Source organism: Oncorhynchus mykiss, chromosome 13 (genome assembly GCF_057628025.1).
Source record: "Oncorhynchus mykiss isolate SJ-2025 chromosome 13, ASM5762802v1, whole genome shotgun sequence".
Taxonomy (NCBI): Eukaryota; Metazoa; Chordata; class Actinopteri; order Salmoniformes; family Salmonidae; genus Oncorhynchus; species Oncorhynchus mykiss.
This window is the reverse complement of record NC_143034.1, coordinates 19649520-19667351: the sequence shown is the minus strand read 5'-3', so window position 1 is coordinate 19667351 and position 17832 is coordinate 19649520. Positions and strand designations below refer to the sequence as shown.

The following is a 17832-nucleotide window of genomic DNA, read 5'->3' as shown; positions in this document are numbered from 1 at the left end:
GATTTATTTTCCTGTGAAACACATTTAGTTGCTGGCTTGTATGAAATGGGATACAAATAAAGTTTGATTTGATTTGAAGGTGCTGGCGGCGCTGGACCATCAAGATTTCGGCTGTCCACCTACGACCACTGTCATGACGAATGCCCTAGGGGAGGGGAGTACTTCCGCACCCCCCATTCCGACTACATCCCCTGGAAACACACATACCAACGCCATCCCCCCACCTCCGCCATTCCCTAGTGATGAACCATCCTCAACGGAGACAGACATTGAGAGTCGTCCCCCTCCTCCAGCTTCTCCGACTACCGCTTTCAGGGATGAGGGCCACATCTGCCCGCCGAACATCTGCCTCAATGGGGGTACGTGCCGCTTCGATCCTCTGGGACAGCTTGGATGTCTCTGTCCCCGCGGAACTATGGGCTTGTACTGCGAGAACCTGGAGTCGTCTAAACACAACCAGCCACCTCTCCAAACCTCCGCCCCCGAGGTTATGGCATCCATGGTCGCCCCCATTGTAACCTCTGATCCCAATGACATCAGTTCCCGTCAGGTGACCTCCACGTCCATCCTCCTCGACCTGCACCGTTTCCTCGAGACGAGGCCACACATCCGCGGGATTAAGCTGACCTACCGGAACCTCTCAGGGCCCGACCGGCGCCCCATGTCCCTCAGCGTCCCCGCCTCGTACCCAGAATACACCCTCCGAGGGCTCCGGCCCAACTGTACCTACTCGGTGTGCGCCAGCCCCCTGGCAGAGAGGGTGAACGGGGGTGGAGGCGGTGGAGGTAGCCCTACCGAGGGAGGGTCTTGTATGGAGGCTCGTACCGAGGGAGGTCCCCAAGCTTCGTCCTTGGAGCCCCAGGTGGATGATCAGAGCCAGCTCACCTACACCCTCATCCCAGCCTTGGCTGCTCTCGCCCTGGTCACGGGGGTGGCGGTGGTGGCCATCCTGGTTCTTTTCCTCCGGAGGAGACGGGCTCACATGGCGCTGGAAGGGGGTGAGATGGGACCAATGGAACTGGAGGGCCTTAAGGCTTGTCTGGAGAACGGCGTGGGGAACGGGGGCACCCTACCCCACAAGGGAGCGGATATCGCCCCCTGTCACACCTCCATCCCGACCCAGCCACAAAATGGCGGATCGTCACATCCCCTTCCACAAAATGGTGGTTTAGAATATGAGGCCCCCCTCATGAAGGGACAGGGGCACTGTCCATCGAATAATAATGTGGCATCCTTGAAGCCATCGTATTTCTAGAAACTCAGTCTGTTGTCTTCATGGATTTCTTAATATTTCTCAATGAGACTCAATGTACTCAATGACATTCAGAGCTATGGAATGGAACAGAAGTAACTACCCCTGTAGAGGGTAACGCTACGCCCCGTTATCTCTAAGTGGATGGGAGGACTCTACCATTATGAGGCAGTGAAAGGGGGGTGTTTTAGCTCATCCAGCAGAGTTCAAGTTGATAGAAATGTAACAAGTATTTAAACCTAAAGTGCAATCGCCATGCCAAAAAGGGTCTTATAATCGGACTGAAAACGGAAGTGCCTTCTTGCATTGACATGATATGCTGTAATAATGATGCTTTTATTTTTGAAATGTTGATGTTTTGAAAAGAGCTGCATTGAATGAGTTTGCAATCCTTTTGCTGGATCAGGAGATTGGGAGAGCAGGGTTTGTGGAGGTATGGGGAAGGCACAGAGTCAAGGTTGGGAGGAGTAGAGGTGGGGTGCAGAGGTAGAGATAGAGACACAGGTGTGTGTGTGCTATGTAAACTGTTCAGCACTTCCGGAAATGAACGAGGCACCCCTCCCCACCTGCCCCCTGGGATAACTTGCACTGAAAAGAAGAGAATCTCTCTGCAACAGGGTGAAATGCTGATTCTGTAGAGATGGTACCACGGATAGAATACGGTTTTAGACGACATTACCACCAGTCAGATTTCCCTTCATCCTGCTACCCCCCCCCCCCCCCCCCCCTTACAGTTGGTGCGTTCATCTTAACTAGGTGGGACAACCACATATCACAGTCGTAATGACTACGTTTTTCCTCAATAAAGAAGCTATCGGTCAAGTCAGTGCTAGTAGGGAAAAAAAACTAGAAAAGACTAGTGCTCTGGTCAAAAGTAGTGCACTATACAGGGAATAGGGTGTCACTTGGGACGAAGCCTCTGTCCTTAGCGGCGTGGTCAGTAGCTGTGATGGACGCTATTTGAAGGTTGTTGTCGAGCGGGTTTCATATGATGTTTTTGTAAAGTGTTTTGTATGTATTGTTTTATCATGGATTTCTCTGTTGCTGCCATGCTGTTTCTCCTGTCTTGTTGTCAGGAATGTTGATGCTGTATTGAATTGTGCTGTTCCCTCGACACGGCAAAGGGTTGGGGTCCATTTCATTTCAATTCAGAAAGTTTAGAATTGAAAGGGTTCGTTTACTTTTAAAGATGAGTTTTCCTTTGTTAAATAGGTCATTCCAATTCACCTGAATTTACTGAATTTAGATTCAATTTACCCCAAAACTCTTCACATTTTCATCATGTAGAAATTGTTCACCAAGTAAATGTGAATAAGAAGTATCAGAAACAGCACAGACTCTGAACTCTAAACTCCCACACTCTTCTTCTTTACTGTCTAAAACTGTCTGCCAACTACAATAGCCTGCCAAAGCTACATAAGGACATGGTTAGCTCCAGAAACACCAATCCTTGTCCCAAATGACACCCTATTCTCTACATAGCACACTACTTATGAACAGAGTCCTATGGGCCCTGGTCAGAAGTAGTGTACTTTAGAGAATAGGGTGCCATTTGGGACACAAACCTAGTCTCTTTTTGAACGATCAAGCTCCAAAACTGTCCTCCAAGCTCTGCCACCGCAAACCCTGAGCCATTAAAGTGGCACACACACATGCCGAAAAAAGCACCAGAGATCAAAGACTTTGAGAGCAATTTACTATATGTGTCGAAGGAGTGGAAACCAGTCATTTCCTTGACTTGCTACTGACTGTGGCGTTTTGAAGATATGGCCGCAGTTAACCAATGAGATCCCCAGTATCTTTTTATTGTTTTATTCTCTCTCTTTCTATTTTCCTCTTTCTTTGTCTGTTTTTGTCTCTATCTGCTTCTCTCTCTCTCTCTCTCTGGCTCTCTCTCTCTCTGACTCTGTTATTCTCTCTCTCTCTCTCTCTCTCTCTCTCTCTCTCTCTGTCTCTTCTCTCCTTTTCTCTTTATTCTATTTTCTTTCTCTCGTTCTCTTTCCTTTTCTTTTTTCTCTCTCTCTTTGTTTCCTTCACCCCTCCCTTTGTCTCGGTCAACAAGGTTCTTGGCCGTGTTTTCAGGCCTGTTTTGCTTGCCTGCAGCCAACTAGACTATGAAAAGTTCATACGGAATGAAAATCACGCCGTTCTGATATATTTATCTTTGTTTCCTGTCTTGGAGAATGGGAAGTACAAATGTGTCACCATTCAATTTATTTTTCTGTTTTCTTTCTCTCATTTTTGTTGATGTTCTTTTCTTTTCTTGATCCCTCTCTGTCTCTCGCTCTGCCTCTCTGTCTCTCTCTCTGCCTCTCTGTCTCTCGCTCTGCCTGTCTCTCTCTCTGCCTCTCTGTCTCTCGCTCTGCCTGTCTCTCTCTCTGCCTCTCTGTCTCTCGCTCTGCCTGTCTCTCTCTCTCTGCCTGTCTGTCTCCCTCTCTGCCTGTCTCTCTCTCTGCCTGTCTGTCTCCCTCTCTGCCTGTCTCTCTCTCTCTGCCTGTCTGTCTCCCTCTCTGCCTGTCTCTCTCTCTGCCTGCCTGTCTCTCTCTCTGCCTGTCTGTCTCTCTCTCTGCCTGTCTGTCTCTCTCTGCCTGTTTCTCTCTCTGCCTGTCTATCTCTCTCTCTGCCTGTCTGTCTCTCTCTCTGCCTGTCTGTCTCTCTCTGCCTGTCTCTCTCTCTGCCTGTCTGTCTCTCTCTCTGCCTGTCTGTCTGTCTCTCTCTCTCTGCCTGTCTCTCTGCCTGTCTCTCTCTCTGCCTGTCTCTCTCTCTGCCTGTCTCTCTTTTTCTACCTGTCTCTCTCTCTCTCTCTCTGCCTGTCTCTCTGCCTGTCTCTCTCTCTGCCTGTCTCTCTCTCTGCCTGTCTCTCTTTTTCTACCTGTCTCTCTGTCTCTCTCTGTTGTTGTTATTGTTGTTGTTATTGTTGTTGTTATTGTTGTTGTTGTTGTAACACTTACCTTAAGGAACATGTGCCTATTTCTGGGACATACTCTACAATCTCACTACACCAGTTTGTGTCTTGGTAGATAGAAAACAGTTTATCTGTGTGTGTGTGTGTGTGTGTGTGTGTGTGTGTGTGTGTGTGTGTGTGTGTGTACACGTGTACGTGTACGTGTACGTGTGTGTGCAAAAAAAGGAGATTCAATATTTGAATCCAGCCCAGGTATTCATCCCTGTTCTCCATCAACCATCTTATTTTCTACTGCCTGTCTTCTTTCTCTCCTTGTTTTACTGTCTTTCTTCAATCATTCAACAGAAACCAAGAGCCATACGCTCATATATCTGTTCACTAGAACCTAAACTGGAACAAGAAATCCTATACAGCTTTATATACTGTAGCATGAGGGACCGGACATTTTTGAAATATTTTCAACTTGCTTTGTTACGTTCTCTTTTCAGTTTGGGAAAGCCTTTGTCTTATTATTTTAATGTTTTTTTTTCTGTAAAAAAGTGTTTTTTGTTTTGGATATGAAATGACATAAAAAGAGAATATGAAAAAAATATATTGGTCATATCTTGGTCAGTGACTCCCTAGCCTGGTTTATACCTTGTTCTAACATGTGGACTGTGTTCAGATCGTGCACACGATTACAAGAAGCATTGGGATCTGATTGTGATCAGATCTTATAAGTGTAAACAGACAAGATCAGGTCAAGATCAGAATGAAGGTCGCATGTTAACGGCAGGTATAAACAGGGCTTCTGTCTTTTAGGTTTTTGACACCATAGACATATACATCATTGTGTGAGACCAAGTACTACATACACATACTACACATGTATTACATCAGTTACTAAATCCCCTTTTTAAACTCCTCACAGTAGTCAATATGGACCAAACACATTTACTACACATTTATTACATCAGTTACTAAATCCCCTTTAAACTCCCCACAGTAGTCAATATGGACCAAACACATTTACTACTGTACATACTCTACACTGTACATACACATATTACATTACTTCACCTCAGGTCCTCAAGCATACAGTAAATACTGGTTGAATGTTACACACAGTGCTTAATGATCCTAGTAATAAAAGCATTAGGGCTTTAGTCAGTCTTTCCTACTGACTGGGGATTTAAGGAACAACAGCCAGATGTGTGTTGCCAGCTTGTTGCAAGGCCATTCCCAGAAATTATAGCTAGGAATACACACACACACACACACACACACACACACACACACACACACACACACACACACCCCCCCCACCTCTTACTCCAAACCCCAAATGATGGGTTTATGACGCTGTGTTGGTTACTGGAATGAACAAAAGTTATTGTATTTATCCTTAATCGTCAAGAAGTTTTTGCCAATGGGAAAATATGACAAACATAAGACAATTTAAATCCTATAAATGAATACATTAAAGTCGTGGTTGTTTGTTTTGTGGGGAGCTTGGTAAATGACTGCAGTACCCACCAGCACTAGCCTACAAGGATTAGAAAACACACACACCACTTCTCTCTCTCTCGCTCTCTGTGTCGCTCTTTGTCTCTCAATTCAAGGGGCTTTATTGGCTTGGGAAACATATATTTACATTGCTGAAGCAAGTGAAATAGATCAACAAAAGTGAGAAGAAACAAAAAAATGTCAACAAAAAACAGTAAACAGACTCAAAGGTCTCTCTCTCTCCCTCCCTCTCTCTCCCTTTCTCTCTCTCCCTCCCTCTCTCCCTCACTCACTCTCTCTCTCACTCTCCCTCCCTCCCTCACTCTCCCTCACTCACTCTCTCTCCCTCACTCTCTCTCCCTCCCTCTCCCTCTCACTCTCCCTCTTTTGCTCTCTCTCTTCCTCTCTCTCTCTATGCCTTTCTCTCTCTCGGATTGCTTAATTGTCATGAAATACAATTTGTAGACATTGCCAAAGCAGTATAGTGGTCCAGCATTTCAGTAAATACAGTATGGTACAGTACAATGCAATGAGGATAATGAACTACAGTTAAATAATTCCCAGCTTTATGTCATTAGTAAATACATTTCCTCTTTGGGTAGCCATGTCTTTTTGTGTCTACCTTTTGGTGGTCGCTGAGCCTGTATTTGGTCAGGATCTGTCTCTGTTTTGTATCTCTGCCAATGTGGATTCTCTTTTGAGGCCCCAAATAGCAATTTAGTTTATTCTGAGTTTTTTGTTTAATTTTTCAAATTTGTCAATAAGAAGGTTTTCATTTCTGGAACAATCTGATTGATATCCCTGTGTGTTTGGATAATAGAGTTGTTTAGTGTTTTAAACAGCTGACATAGGGGACTCTTTTCAGGGTTCGGCTCTTCTTGGGTGTCCAGTGCTTTGAATTGTAAGAATGTGTTGGGGCTTAATTTCAAATGGTGACAACATTTGAGTGCCCTTTACAATTAAAGGGAATCTTCCGAGTTTTGCTCTGCATGCATTATGTAGAACTTTCTTTTGGATATTTAGATAATTCTGCAGAATTCTTAATGCAGATTTTCTATTGGGTTTTTCTCTCAATGCTTATAATGGTAATTACAGGTTGGACCCCAAACATCTCTTCCATATCGTACAATTGGTCAAATTACACTGTTCAGTATTTAGCACCGGATTTGGATAGGAATAACAGGCTTTTTCTTTTAGTCTTTTCACTGCCAGACCAAATCCACCAGAGGCTCTGATTGTTAGTCCCAGGTAGTTGTACCGTTGGGCATGTTCAACCATGGTGAAGGAGTTTCTGCTGCTCTGATTGTTAGTCCCAGGTAGTTGTACCGTTGGGCATGTTCAACCATGGTGAAGGAGTTTCTGCTGCTCTGATTGTTAGTCCCAGGTAGTTGTACCGTTGGGCATGTTCAACCATGGTGAAGGAGTTTCTGCTGCTCTGATTGTTAGTCCCAGGTAGTTGTACCGTTGGGCATGTTCAACCATGGTGAAGGAGTTTCTGCTGCTCTGATTGTTAGTCCCAGGTAGTTGTACCGTTGGGCATGTTCAACCATGGTGAAGGAGTTTCTGCTGCTCTGATTGTTAGTCCCAGGTAGTTGTACCGTTGGGCATGTTCAACCATGGTGAAGGAGTTTCTTCTGTTCTGATTCCTGGTATTTTTCAGGAAAATCACAACTTTGGTTTTCTGAAAGTTCATATTGATTGCCCAGTTGTTGCTGTATTCCCGAATAATGTTAAGTTGTTCCTGTAAACCTTGCCCTGTTGGTGACAGTAAGACAAGGTCATCTTGCGTAGAGCAGGAATCTGACCTCGTCTTTGAGGGTGAGTCCAGGGGCTGCAGATCGGCCCAACGACACTGCTAGTTCGTTGATGTAGACGTTCAACAGGGTTGGACTTAATCCTTAAGAGTCGTTTGACGCACTCAGTCGTTATGTTGTGTGAGGAAGGTCTGTATAACAGTCTCCACATGTTACTGGTGACACATATTCTCCTATAGTTATTAGGGTCTAATTTGTCACCTGTTTTATATACGGGGGTTATGAGCTCCTGGTTCCAAGTATCAGGCAAGCAGCCACTCTCCAAAACCAGGTTGAATAGTTTGAATAAGGCATCCTGCAACTCAGGAGTACTGTGTTTAAGCATTTCATTCCTGATGCTATCAGGGCTACATGCCTTTTTGTTGTTGAAAGTTCGGCATGTGTAATTTGGTAGTCAATTGGCTTCTGGTTGTTTTCAATAGAGCTTTGTTTTTCTCGCATGTTTTGGTGGCTTAAAGTAAGTTCTTCTGATGGTAATGTTTCATAGATACTTTCAAAGTGATCTTTTCAAATGTTCCTCTGTTTTCCAGAACATTCCTCTGTTGTCCATTTAGACCATTCCATTTCTCCCAGAACTGGGGTCCATCAATGGAGTCTTCGATCGCTTTCAGATTGTTCTCAAAATGCTTCCATCTTAGGCTTTGTTTGTATATTCTTTCACTGTGTCACAATATTGTTGCCCTACGTCTCTATCCTGTGATTTGTGATGTTTTCTATTTGATGAAGATCAAAAAAATATATATCCTTAAACCATTTCTCTTTTTGAGGTTTCCAATTAGCACTGCTTTTTCTATTGCAGCCATTAGCTTTTGTGGCTGCTTTATGTTAGATCTCATTACATTTATTCACAGCCACATCTATGTCAGGGAGGTTTGGGCTGAATATACCTGGAAATCATCGATGCAGTTTGTAGTTTCTGAGCAGGGTAATGCTGTATTGAAGTGTGATGCGCTGTCAGGGGCCCATCTGTTCGTTTGATTTATTTACATTAATCAGTGTACAGGGCTCTGTTTGTGTGGTCTTTGGGTGGAGAAGTCTTTTCAAAAACCACACTCTCTCTCTCTCCAGTCATTTTTCAGGCATCTTGTTCTGTGTCTGTCTCCATGGGAACCAAATAAATGGACAGAAACAGAACTCCCCTCTGCTCTCTTCGGAGCAGGACTCATGTCTCAGGTATGTGAGTCAGCCATGCTGTGGAGATGACATGGCAGTTTGCAGTAGCCAGACCTGCAAATATATCACTGGGTCGTCAATATTCAGGCCTTGAGAACATACATATAGATACATGACTAGGGGCCCGATTCAGACTTGAGTTAGTAGACTTAACATGGGTCTGCATTTTTGGACTTAAGCCCATGTCAAGTCAACTTATCTCAAGTCTAAATAGGGTCCTAAGCTAGGCCTAAAAATCACAAGAGATACAACCAGACTTTATAATGCATACGTGTTGTGCCACACAGTCCTCCGATGGATTCATCAGTAAAACTTTAACAACTTCACACTGGACTCAGACATCAGTTCAACGTCTAGTTCTGATTTACACTTGGTTGAGTTGTCAATTAATGTGAATTCAACTTGAAATCAACAAAAATATCACCATGTCATTGGATTCAGGTTACAAGTTGTAACATTCTGTTACATTGATGACTTTATGCAAATCCAATCAGTTTTCCCCGTTGATTCAACATCAGCACTTGGAATTTGTTGGTTGAAATGACGTGGAAGGAAAGTTGATTGGACCAGTTTCTGCCCTTTGGGTTGTAGTGGTGGTGTGTGTGTAATGTACCGATACTCTTTTACCTGTGTGGTCCCTCCTTCTTCTTACGTTCATTTCCAATAAGGAAGAAGGGATGAAGAAAGAAGGGATTCTATTCCTCCTGGCAGGTGGCACCACTGTTCCAGCTGAGAGGCTCAAAGCAGCCATTGTGATTTTCAGACAGGGCAGGTTTTTAAAAATTAACTTTCCAAATTCCTCAGGAAATTGCTGGTGAGTAAACATTTTTGCTTCCCTCGCTCTTTGTAAACTCAAACAAACATCCCTTTTTCAGGACCCTGTCTTTCAAAGATAATTCGTAAAAATCCAAATAACTTCACAGATCTTCATTGTATAAAGGTTTAAACACTGTTTCCCATGCTTGTTCAATGAACCATAAACAATTAATGAACATGCACCTGTGGAACGGTCATTAAGACACTAACAGCTTACAGACGGAAGGAAATTAAGGTCACAGTTATGAACACTTAGGACACTAAAGAGGCCTTTCTACTGACTCTGAAAAACACCAAAAGAAAGATGCCCAAGGGTCCCTGCTCATCTGCATGAACGTGCCTTAGGCATGCTGCAAGGACGCATGAGGACTGCAGATGTGGCCAGAGCAATAAATTGTCATGTCCGTACTGTGAGATGCCTAAGACAGCGCTACAGGGACACAGGACAGACAGCTGATTGTCCTCGCAGTAGCAGACCACGTGTAACAACACCTGCACAGGATCATTACATCCGAACATCGAACCTGCGGGACAAGTACAGGATGGCAACAGCAACTGCCCGAGTTACACCAGGAACGCACAATCCCGCCATCAGTGCTCAGACTGTCCGCAATACGCTGAGAGAGGCTGGACTGAGGGCTTCTAGGCCTGTTGTAAGACACGTCCTCACCAGACATCACCGGCAACAACGTTGCCTATGAGCACAAACCCACCGTTGCTGGACCAGACAGGACTGGCAAAAAGTGCTCTTCTCTGATGAGTTGCGGTTTTGTCTCACCAGGGGTGATGGTCGGATTCCCGTTTATCGTCGAAGGAATGAGCGTTACACCGAGGCCTGTACTCTGGAGCGGGATCCATTTTGGAGGTGGAGGGTCCGTCATGGTCTGGGGCGGTGTGTCACAGCGTCATATGACTGAGCTTGTTGTCATTGCAGGCAATCTCAACACTGCGTTTCAGGGAAGACATCCTCCTCCCTCATGTGGTACCCTTCCTGCAGGCTCATCCTGACATGACCCTCCAGCATGGCAATGCCACCAGCCACACTGCTCGTTCTGTGCATGATTTCCTGCAAGACAGGAATGTCAGTGTTCTGCCATGGCCAGCAAAGAGCCCAGATCTCAATCCCATTGAGCACGTCTGGGACTTATGGATCGGAGGGTGAGGGCTAGGGCCATTCCCCCCAGAAATGTCCGGGAACTTGCAGGTGCCTTGGTGGAAGAGTAGGGTAACATCTCACAGCAAGAACTGGAAAATCTGGTGCAGTCCATGAGGAGGAGATGTACTGCAGTACTTAATGCAGCTGGTGGCCACACCAGATACTGACTGTTACTTTTGATTTTGACCCTCCTTTTGTTCCTTTTGACCCTCCCTTTGTTCATTTTGACCCTCCCTTTGTTCATTTTGACCCCCCATTTGTTCATTTTGACCCCCCTTTCTTCATTTTAACCCCCCCTTTGTTCATTTTAACCCCCCCTTTGTTCATTCTTCCATTTCTGTTAGTCACATGTCTGTGGAACTTGTTCAGTTTATGTCTCAGTTGTTGAATCTTGCTATGTTCATGCAAATATTTACACATTACACAGTACACATATTTACACATGTTCTGTTTGCTGAAAATAAACGCAGTTGACATTGAGGGGACATTTCTTTATTTGCTGAGTTTATGTTTGTGTGTTTTCTGAAAGAAGAGCATTTTTTGTTCTATAGACTGTTGGATGCTTGGCTGAGGATGTTTGTTAAGAATAGCATTACGAATAGCATTAAGAATAGTATTAAGAATAGCATTAAGAATAGCATTAAGAATAGCATTAAGAATAGTGTTAAAAGCAGACAGTAGAGTTTCTTGTGTGATTCCTTTTCTTCTGTTGTGCATTTTCATTATTCTGAATGGTATGTTTTTCCTCTCATTTTAACTTGCTAGCATACACGGAATGGCTGTAAGGAAAGTCAAGTCTGGAGTAGTGTCTGATGTTTTGATGCATGGGCCAAGGGGTTCGGGGTCTAGGATAATGCAGTATTGCATAGGATGAGGACGAGGACGAGGGGGAAGTGTGTATGCGGACACTATCCAAATAATCCCTAAATTAACAAAAACTTGAACTTCACAGCCTGTCACTCAAAAACTATCGTGATGACCCTGTGTGTCTGCAATAGTGCAATAGAGGGAAAGACCTTAGGGGGGAGACAGGGGAAAATATAGAGGGAAGAAAAGAGAGAGAAAAAGGGAAGATAAAGAATTGTATGACTTGACAAATATAGCTTTAATTAAAACAGGCCAGTTTGCAGGTGGTGTAAGGGTGGAAAGGGGGGAGGAGCAATGCTTGTTTTTCGACACTGTGCAAATGTCAGGTCTGCTGAGCACATTAACCTGGATGTGGTGAAAATTCCGTGCAACTTCTGGTGTGCCTTTACTGTGAACACAGGCTGTGCCCACTTTAAGTTGCAGTTTTAAAGGGGAGAACTAGAGAGTTGAGTGAAGTTCAATCTCATGCTTCTCTCTGCAGGGAGGTGGGGTGAGGAGAGGGGAGGAGGGGTGAGGAGAGGGGAAGAGGGGTGAGGAGAGGGGAGGAGGGTTGAGGAGGTGAGGGAGATGAAACTCAAGTATGCACTGATCTTTGGGCTAGATAATGTCTCCAACTGGCCTTTCAAGCCTTCACCCCCTGACTATTGAACGCAGTTTATGTCTAGTAGATATAACTTATGCCATGTAACGACCTTGGACAACACACACAAAACATTCCCAAATGTGCTGTTGGTTTTCACTTTCCCCTGAGTATGACGTACACCTGAACAAAATGTATTCGAGAGAGAGAGAGATACAAACAAACAAACAAACAAACACAAACAAACAAACAAACACAGTAAGAAAGAGGGAAAGAGAAAGGGTAAGTTTACTACAACTGCACACACATCCATTTTTTGTGTCTGTTGGATGTCTAAGCAGCCTTGGAGAGGGAACCCTCTGGCACAAAGGCAACATGGTGCCCGAATGAAGGATGAATTACACATCTCAATGTCTCTTCAAATGCTTTATGCATTTAGTATGCATTCTGGCACAGGCTTTAATTACAGATCTAGGATCAGCTTTCAACTTTTAGGAGGCCAAAACGAGAACTGGCCCCAAATCAGTGTTTAGGGACAAATGCATCTCAAACTAGCATGCTCTTTCTGAAAATCACTTCAGCATACTCTTTCTGAAAATGGACTTCCTTGGTGTAGCCGGTTGGGATGCCATGCTCACCAGAATATTGAAAGGCACTTTGTTATCCACACAATGGATTCCTCTGGTGTAGCCTTCTCGTTAGCTTCGCGCTCCTAGCCTAACACGATTGGTTCTCACAAGAAAAGGCATGCAGCGCGAATAAAGCTGTCCTCAATAAACCCTTTTCCTGTCTGAAACGTAATACATATTTAATTAAATTAGGCCTTAATTGGTATTCCATTTAACTAGAGGAACCCAAAGGTCTTGTTTTACCCAGGCTGGAAGGACTAATGGGTTCCATGTTCTCTGAGGCAGAAGGAAAGTCTGAAGCACTCTGGAATTACAACACACCACCAACTGGATACAGACGTCACAGCACTGAGCTAGGCTAGCATAAACACCTTGGTGAATTACTGGCTGTTGTCTGTTGTGAAGGGAATAGGGCCCGGGATTCAAACAAACCACAATGCGCCGACGTCTGACTGCACTTTAAAGTCAATGTCCCTGGCATTCAATGTCCCTGGCATTCAATGTCCCTGGCATTCGATGTCCCTGGCATTCGATGTCCCTGGCATTCGATGTCCCTGGCATTCAATGTCCCTGGCATTCAATGTCCCAGGCATTCGATGTCCCTGGCATTCGATGTCCCTGGCATTCAATGTCCCTGGCATTCAATGTCCCTGGCATTCAATGTCCCTGGTATTCAATGTCCCTGGCATTCAATGTCCCTGGCAATCAATGTCCCTGGCATTCAATGTCCCTGGCATTCGATGTCCCTGGCATTCGATGTCCCTGATGTTTCCTGACTAAACACATTTAGGGGAAAGTTTGAGATCCTAAATTCACAAAAAACTCAAGAGAGGGTGAATTCCAATATGTATACATTTCACCTGATTGAAGTGTATTGGAGTGTATTGGAGTATATTGGAGTATTGGAGTATTTTGCAGGCTATTGAAGTGTTTGGAGTATAGGGGTGTATTGAAGTGTATTGGATTGTATTGGAGTGTATTGAAGTGTATTGGGTTATATTGGAGTATATGAGTGCACAGGGGTGTATTGCTGTGTATGAGCATGTATTGGAGTATATTGGAGTGTTTTGGGGTGTATTGTAGTGTATTAGTGTTTTGGAGTGTATTGGGGTGTATGAAGTGTATTAGATTATAGGAATGTGTTGGTGAGTATTGACGTGTATTGGGATGCATTTGAGTGTATTGGGCTGTATTGGGGTGTAGTGGAGTGTATTGCAGTGTATTGTAGTGTATTGCAGTGTATTGGGGTGTATTGGAGTGTATTGGAGTGTATGACGTGTATTAGAGTTTAGGAATGTATTGGATAGTATCGGCGTACATTGGAGTATATTGGATTGTATGAAGTGTATTGGTGTATAAGAGTGTATCGAAGTGTATTGAGATGTATTGGAGTGTATTGCAGTGTATTGTGGTGTATTGTGGTGTATTGTATTGTGGTGTATTGCAGTGTATTGCAGTGTATTGGAGTGTATTGCAGTGTATTGGAGTGTATTGCAGTGTATTGGAGTGTATTGGAGTGTATTGGAGTGTATTGCAGTGTATTGGAGTGTATTGGAGTGTATTGCAGTGTTTTGTGGTGTATAAGAGTGTATGGAAGTGTATTGAGATGTATTTGAGTGTATTGCAGTGTATTGCAGTGTATTGGAGTGTATTGCAGTGTATTGGAGTGTTTTGGAGCGTATTCAGAGCTGTAGTCAGAAACAGCTGCTTTGGGTTTAGAGAGGAGCATAGTGTTTGTATAAGAAAACAATAGCAGGTCATCCACTGGACCTTACACACACGCAAGTACGCACACACCCACGCACATGGCCTATATACAAACATACTGTTCACTGTCCATAAATGTACAGAAAATACGGTTTCACTAATGTCTTGCATTATCTAGAATAATATAATCAATGTTTTCATGTTATTCAGTTTGAGGGAAAATAAAAGGGGTGTGGAGGGGTGTAAAGAGACGTTAGGAGATAACAGATGTATTGTTTTTGGCGCACAGGGAGGGAGAGAGTAGACTGTAGTTGGTAGAACCAACTGAAGGACCAACCTACTTTTTGGGGGTGTTAAGTCAAGGGAAATGCCAGTTGATATGATGCAATAAGTATTATAAAAGCTGATAAGCTCATCATTGTTTGTTAATTGTATCTATGATGGGAATAACAGTTAACCTATCCATGATAGACTTGGGATCATGTTATTTGTGAGGCTGAAATTAGGAGGTTAAGTGTTCCCGCCAAACCTCACCAAGGGCATTATGTACTGACTTCACCAGAGATCATTCAATACTCCCGGGCGTGTGCTGTGTGTGGAGAAACCAAAGCATGACGTCTGTTTTCTGTCAGCAGCTTGGGACCTGATGGGAGTGTATGGGCACCATGTATCCCTGTCACTCTGAGATGTGTGGTTTCCTGTGGGTTGGTTAGGGCTAAGTGAGGTAGACTTCAAATGTGTGTGTGTGTGTTTCAAATGTGTGTGTGCATGTGTGCGTGTGGGTGCGTGCATGTGTGCGTGTGGGTGCGTGCGTGTGTGTGTGTGTGGGTGCGTGTGTGTGTGTGTGGGTGCGTGTGTGTGTGTGGGTGCGTGTGTGTGTGTGTGTGCGTGTGGGTGCGTGCGTGTGTGTGTGTGTGGGTGCGTGTGTGTGTGCGTGTGGGTGCGTGCGTGTGTGTGTGTGTGTGTGGGTGCGTGTGTGTGTGTGTGGGTGCGTGTGTGTGTGTGGGTGCGTGTGTGTGTGTGTGTGCGTGTGGGTGCGTGCGTGTGTGTGTGTGTGGGTGCGTGTGTGTGTGCGTGTGGGTGCGTGCGTGTGTGTGTGTGTGGGTGCGTGTGTGTGTGTGTGGGTGCGTGTGTGTGTGTGTGTGCGTGTGGGTGCGTGCGTGTGTGTGTGTGTGGGTGCGTGTGTGTGTGTGTGGGTGCGTGTGTGTGTGTGGGTGCGTGTGTGGGTGTGTGTGTGTGGGTGCGTGTGTGGGTGTGGGTGCGTGTGTGGGTGTGGGTGCGTGTGTGTGTGTGTGGGCTGGGAAAGAGACTTCAAATAAAGACAATTTGTTTTCAGTTCAATAATTGTGTTTTCCCTGTGGATTCGCAAGCAAATGTCCAGTTCTACAGTATTCTGGTTTCTCTTTTTCCTACTGGCGACCTTTCTTTCATTTTCTGGTGCTTGTGGGAAAAGGCGGAGGTCAGACAGAAAACTGAGGTTAGAGGAATAAAGAATATCTCATACATTTGCAAATTATAATGTGGAGGAAAATGTTGCCCTGGAGTGCCACTTCCTGTGTTTAAGGTGAAGACACTTAAATAGAAAACGTTCTATTTTAATGCATATCATTATAGTACCCACCTTCTACTCTCACATGAAATGGCCTTCTAGTACATCGCTACTGTTTCCCCTTGTGTTTGGCCTCTACTCTGTTTGACAAGCCCCAGTACATTGAAAGACCAGTACCCTTCATGTCCTTTCACACAACTATCTCCCTGTAGAGCCTCAAAACGTTGTTTGACCCTCCCTGTGTGTGTTTGTGTCTTCATGTCCTTTCACACACGCTTTCCTCTCAACAAAAAGGACTTTGTGTCCTTCCATCCAAATCACACTCTGTTGTAATGTTTAATCGTGTTAGCTAGTCCCTGAGCCTCTCTGGTCTAGCCTGATGTGTGTATGAGTGTGTGGCTTAGCATTGTGTACTACGGACTGTCTTAGCAGGTGCTAAACAACGGAGCTGTAATGACGTTGTCATGGTGACGGGCCAGACAAGGTCAGTTATGCTCTCATGCAGACTCCTGCCCTCATTGTGTGTGAATCCTTAGAACAAGGGTTTAGTCATGTAAAGACAGCCAAACTGAGGCACATACACCCCCACGTCAATTCCACGTTGGTTCAATGTAATTTCATTTAAATGACGTGGAAACAACGTTGATTCAACCAGTGTGTGCCCAGTGGGACATTAAGTATACGGCTATAATATTGAGAGGCAGGGTAGGTACGGTATATGGATCAAACTGGGGAGGAATATGAGAAAGAAGCCCGGAGCAGATAGGCTGGACCCCCTAGACTGACTGGCTGGTTGGCTGGTTGGCTGGCTGGCTGGCTGGCTGGCTGGCTGGCTGGCTGGCTGGCTGGTTGGCTGGTTGGCTGGTTGGCTGGTTGGCTGGCTGGCTGGCTGGCTGGCTGGCTGGCTGGCTGGCTGGCTGTGTCTGCTGCTGGAACGTCTGTTGGGGATCACTGATTAAATGTTTAAAGTGTTGGAGCAGGACACAGTCCGACGGGCAAACAGATGTGTGTGTGAGGGAGAAGGGGGAGTGTTTGAACATGTGTGTGTGTGTGTGCTTATGACCTCACACACGCCCCTACTCAGCACGTAAATCGTTTAATAGTAGACGGCAGGGTAATAAAAATCAGTTGGAAGAGATTATCCACTCTCTTTCCAAGGGCGTAACCCTCTGTGTCTATCTGTGCAGGCACACAGCCCAGCGTATCAGTTACAGGTGGTTAGATTGGACAAGGCACAATAAAATCTAATGCTATTGGCAAAGAGAGACACAAACATCATGGGTAAAGTCAATTGGTTATGAGTGATGATTTCACTGTATCGGGGCGAAGCTTTCAGATGGATTCTGCACTATATAGTTAGGAAATCTATTACAACCAGCAAAACACTCAGCAGTCTTCCTCAGACGGCGAGAGAGAGAGCCTCAAGATAACCCAAGACAGTCAGTCTTCCTCAGGCGGAGAGAGAGAGAGCCTCAAGATAAACCAATACAGTCAGTCTTCCTCAGGAGGAGAGAGAGAGAGCCTCTAGACAGCCCAAGACAGTCAGTCTTCCTCAGGCGGAGAGAGAGAGAGCCTCTAGACAGCCCAAGACAGTCAGTCTTCCTCAAAAGGAGAGAGAGGGAGCCTCTAGACAGCCCAAGACAGTCAGTCTTTCTCAAAAGAAGAGCGAGAGAGACTCTAGACAGCCCAAGACAGTCAGTCTTCCTCAGGCAGAGAGAGAGAGAGGCTCTAGACAGCGCAAGACAGTCAGTCTTCCTAAAAAGGAGAGAGAGACTCTAGACAGCCCAAGACAGTCAGTCTTCCTCAGGCGGAGAGAGAGAGAGCCTCAAGACAGCCCATGACAGTCAGTCTTCCTCAAAAGGAGAGAGAGAGAGAGAGCCTCAAGACAGCCCAAGACAG

The 17832-nt window shown here is 45.0% G+C and overlaps 1 protein-coding gene and 1 long non-coding RNA gene across 2 annotated transcripts in view; one reads left to right on the top strand and one right to left on the bottom strand.

Annotated features, from left to right (window-relative positions):
* Nucleotides 1-2924, top strand: part of LOC110514184 (vasorin) — a 32364-nt gene extending 29440 nt beyond the window's left edge. The window contains exon 5 of the mRNA XM_090195578.1: nucleotides 80-2924. Within this exon, the coding sequence (XP_090051704.1) occupies nucleotides 80-1255 (1176 nt within the window). The 3' untranslated portion in view covers nucleotides 1256-2924. The remainder of the gene's footprint in view (nucleotides 1-79) is intronic.
* Nucleotides 77-5172, bottom strand: LOC149978757 (uncharacterized). Its single transcript, XR_016485728.1, has 2 exons — nucleotides 4125-5172; nucleotides 77-4062 (listed from the first exon to the last, which is right to left on the bottom strand). It is a non-coding gene; the product is annotated as an uncharacterized LOC149978757 (long non-coding RNA).
* Nucleotides 5173-17832: the final 12660 nt, after the last annotated feature.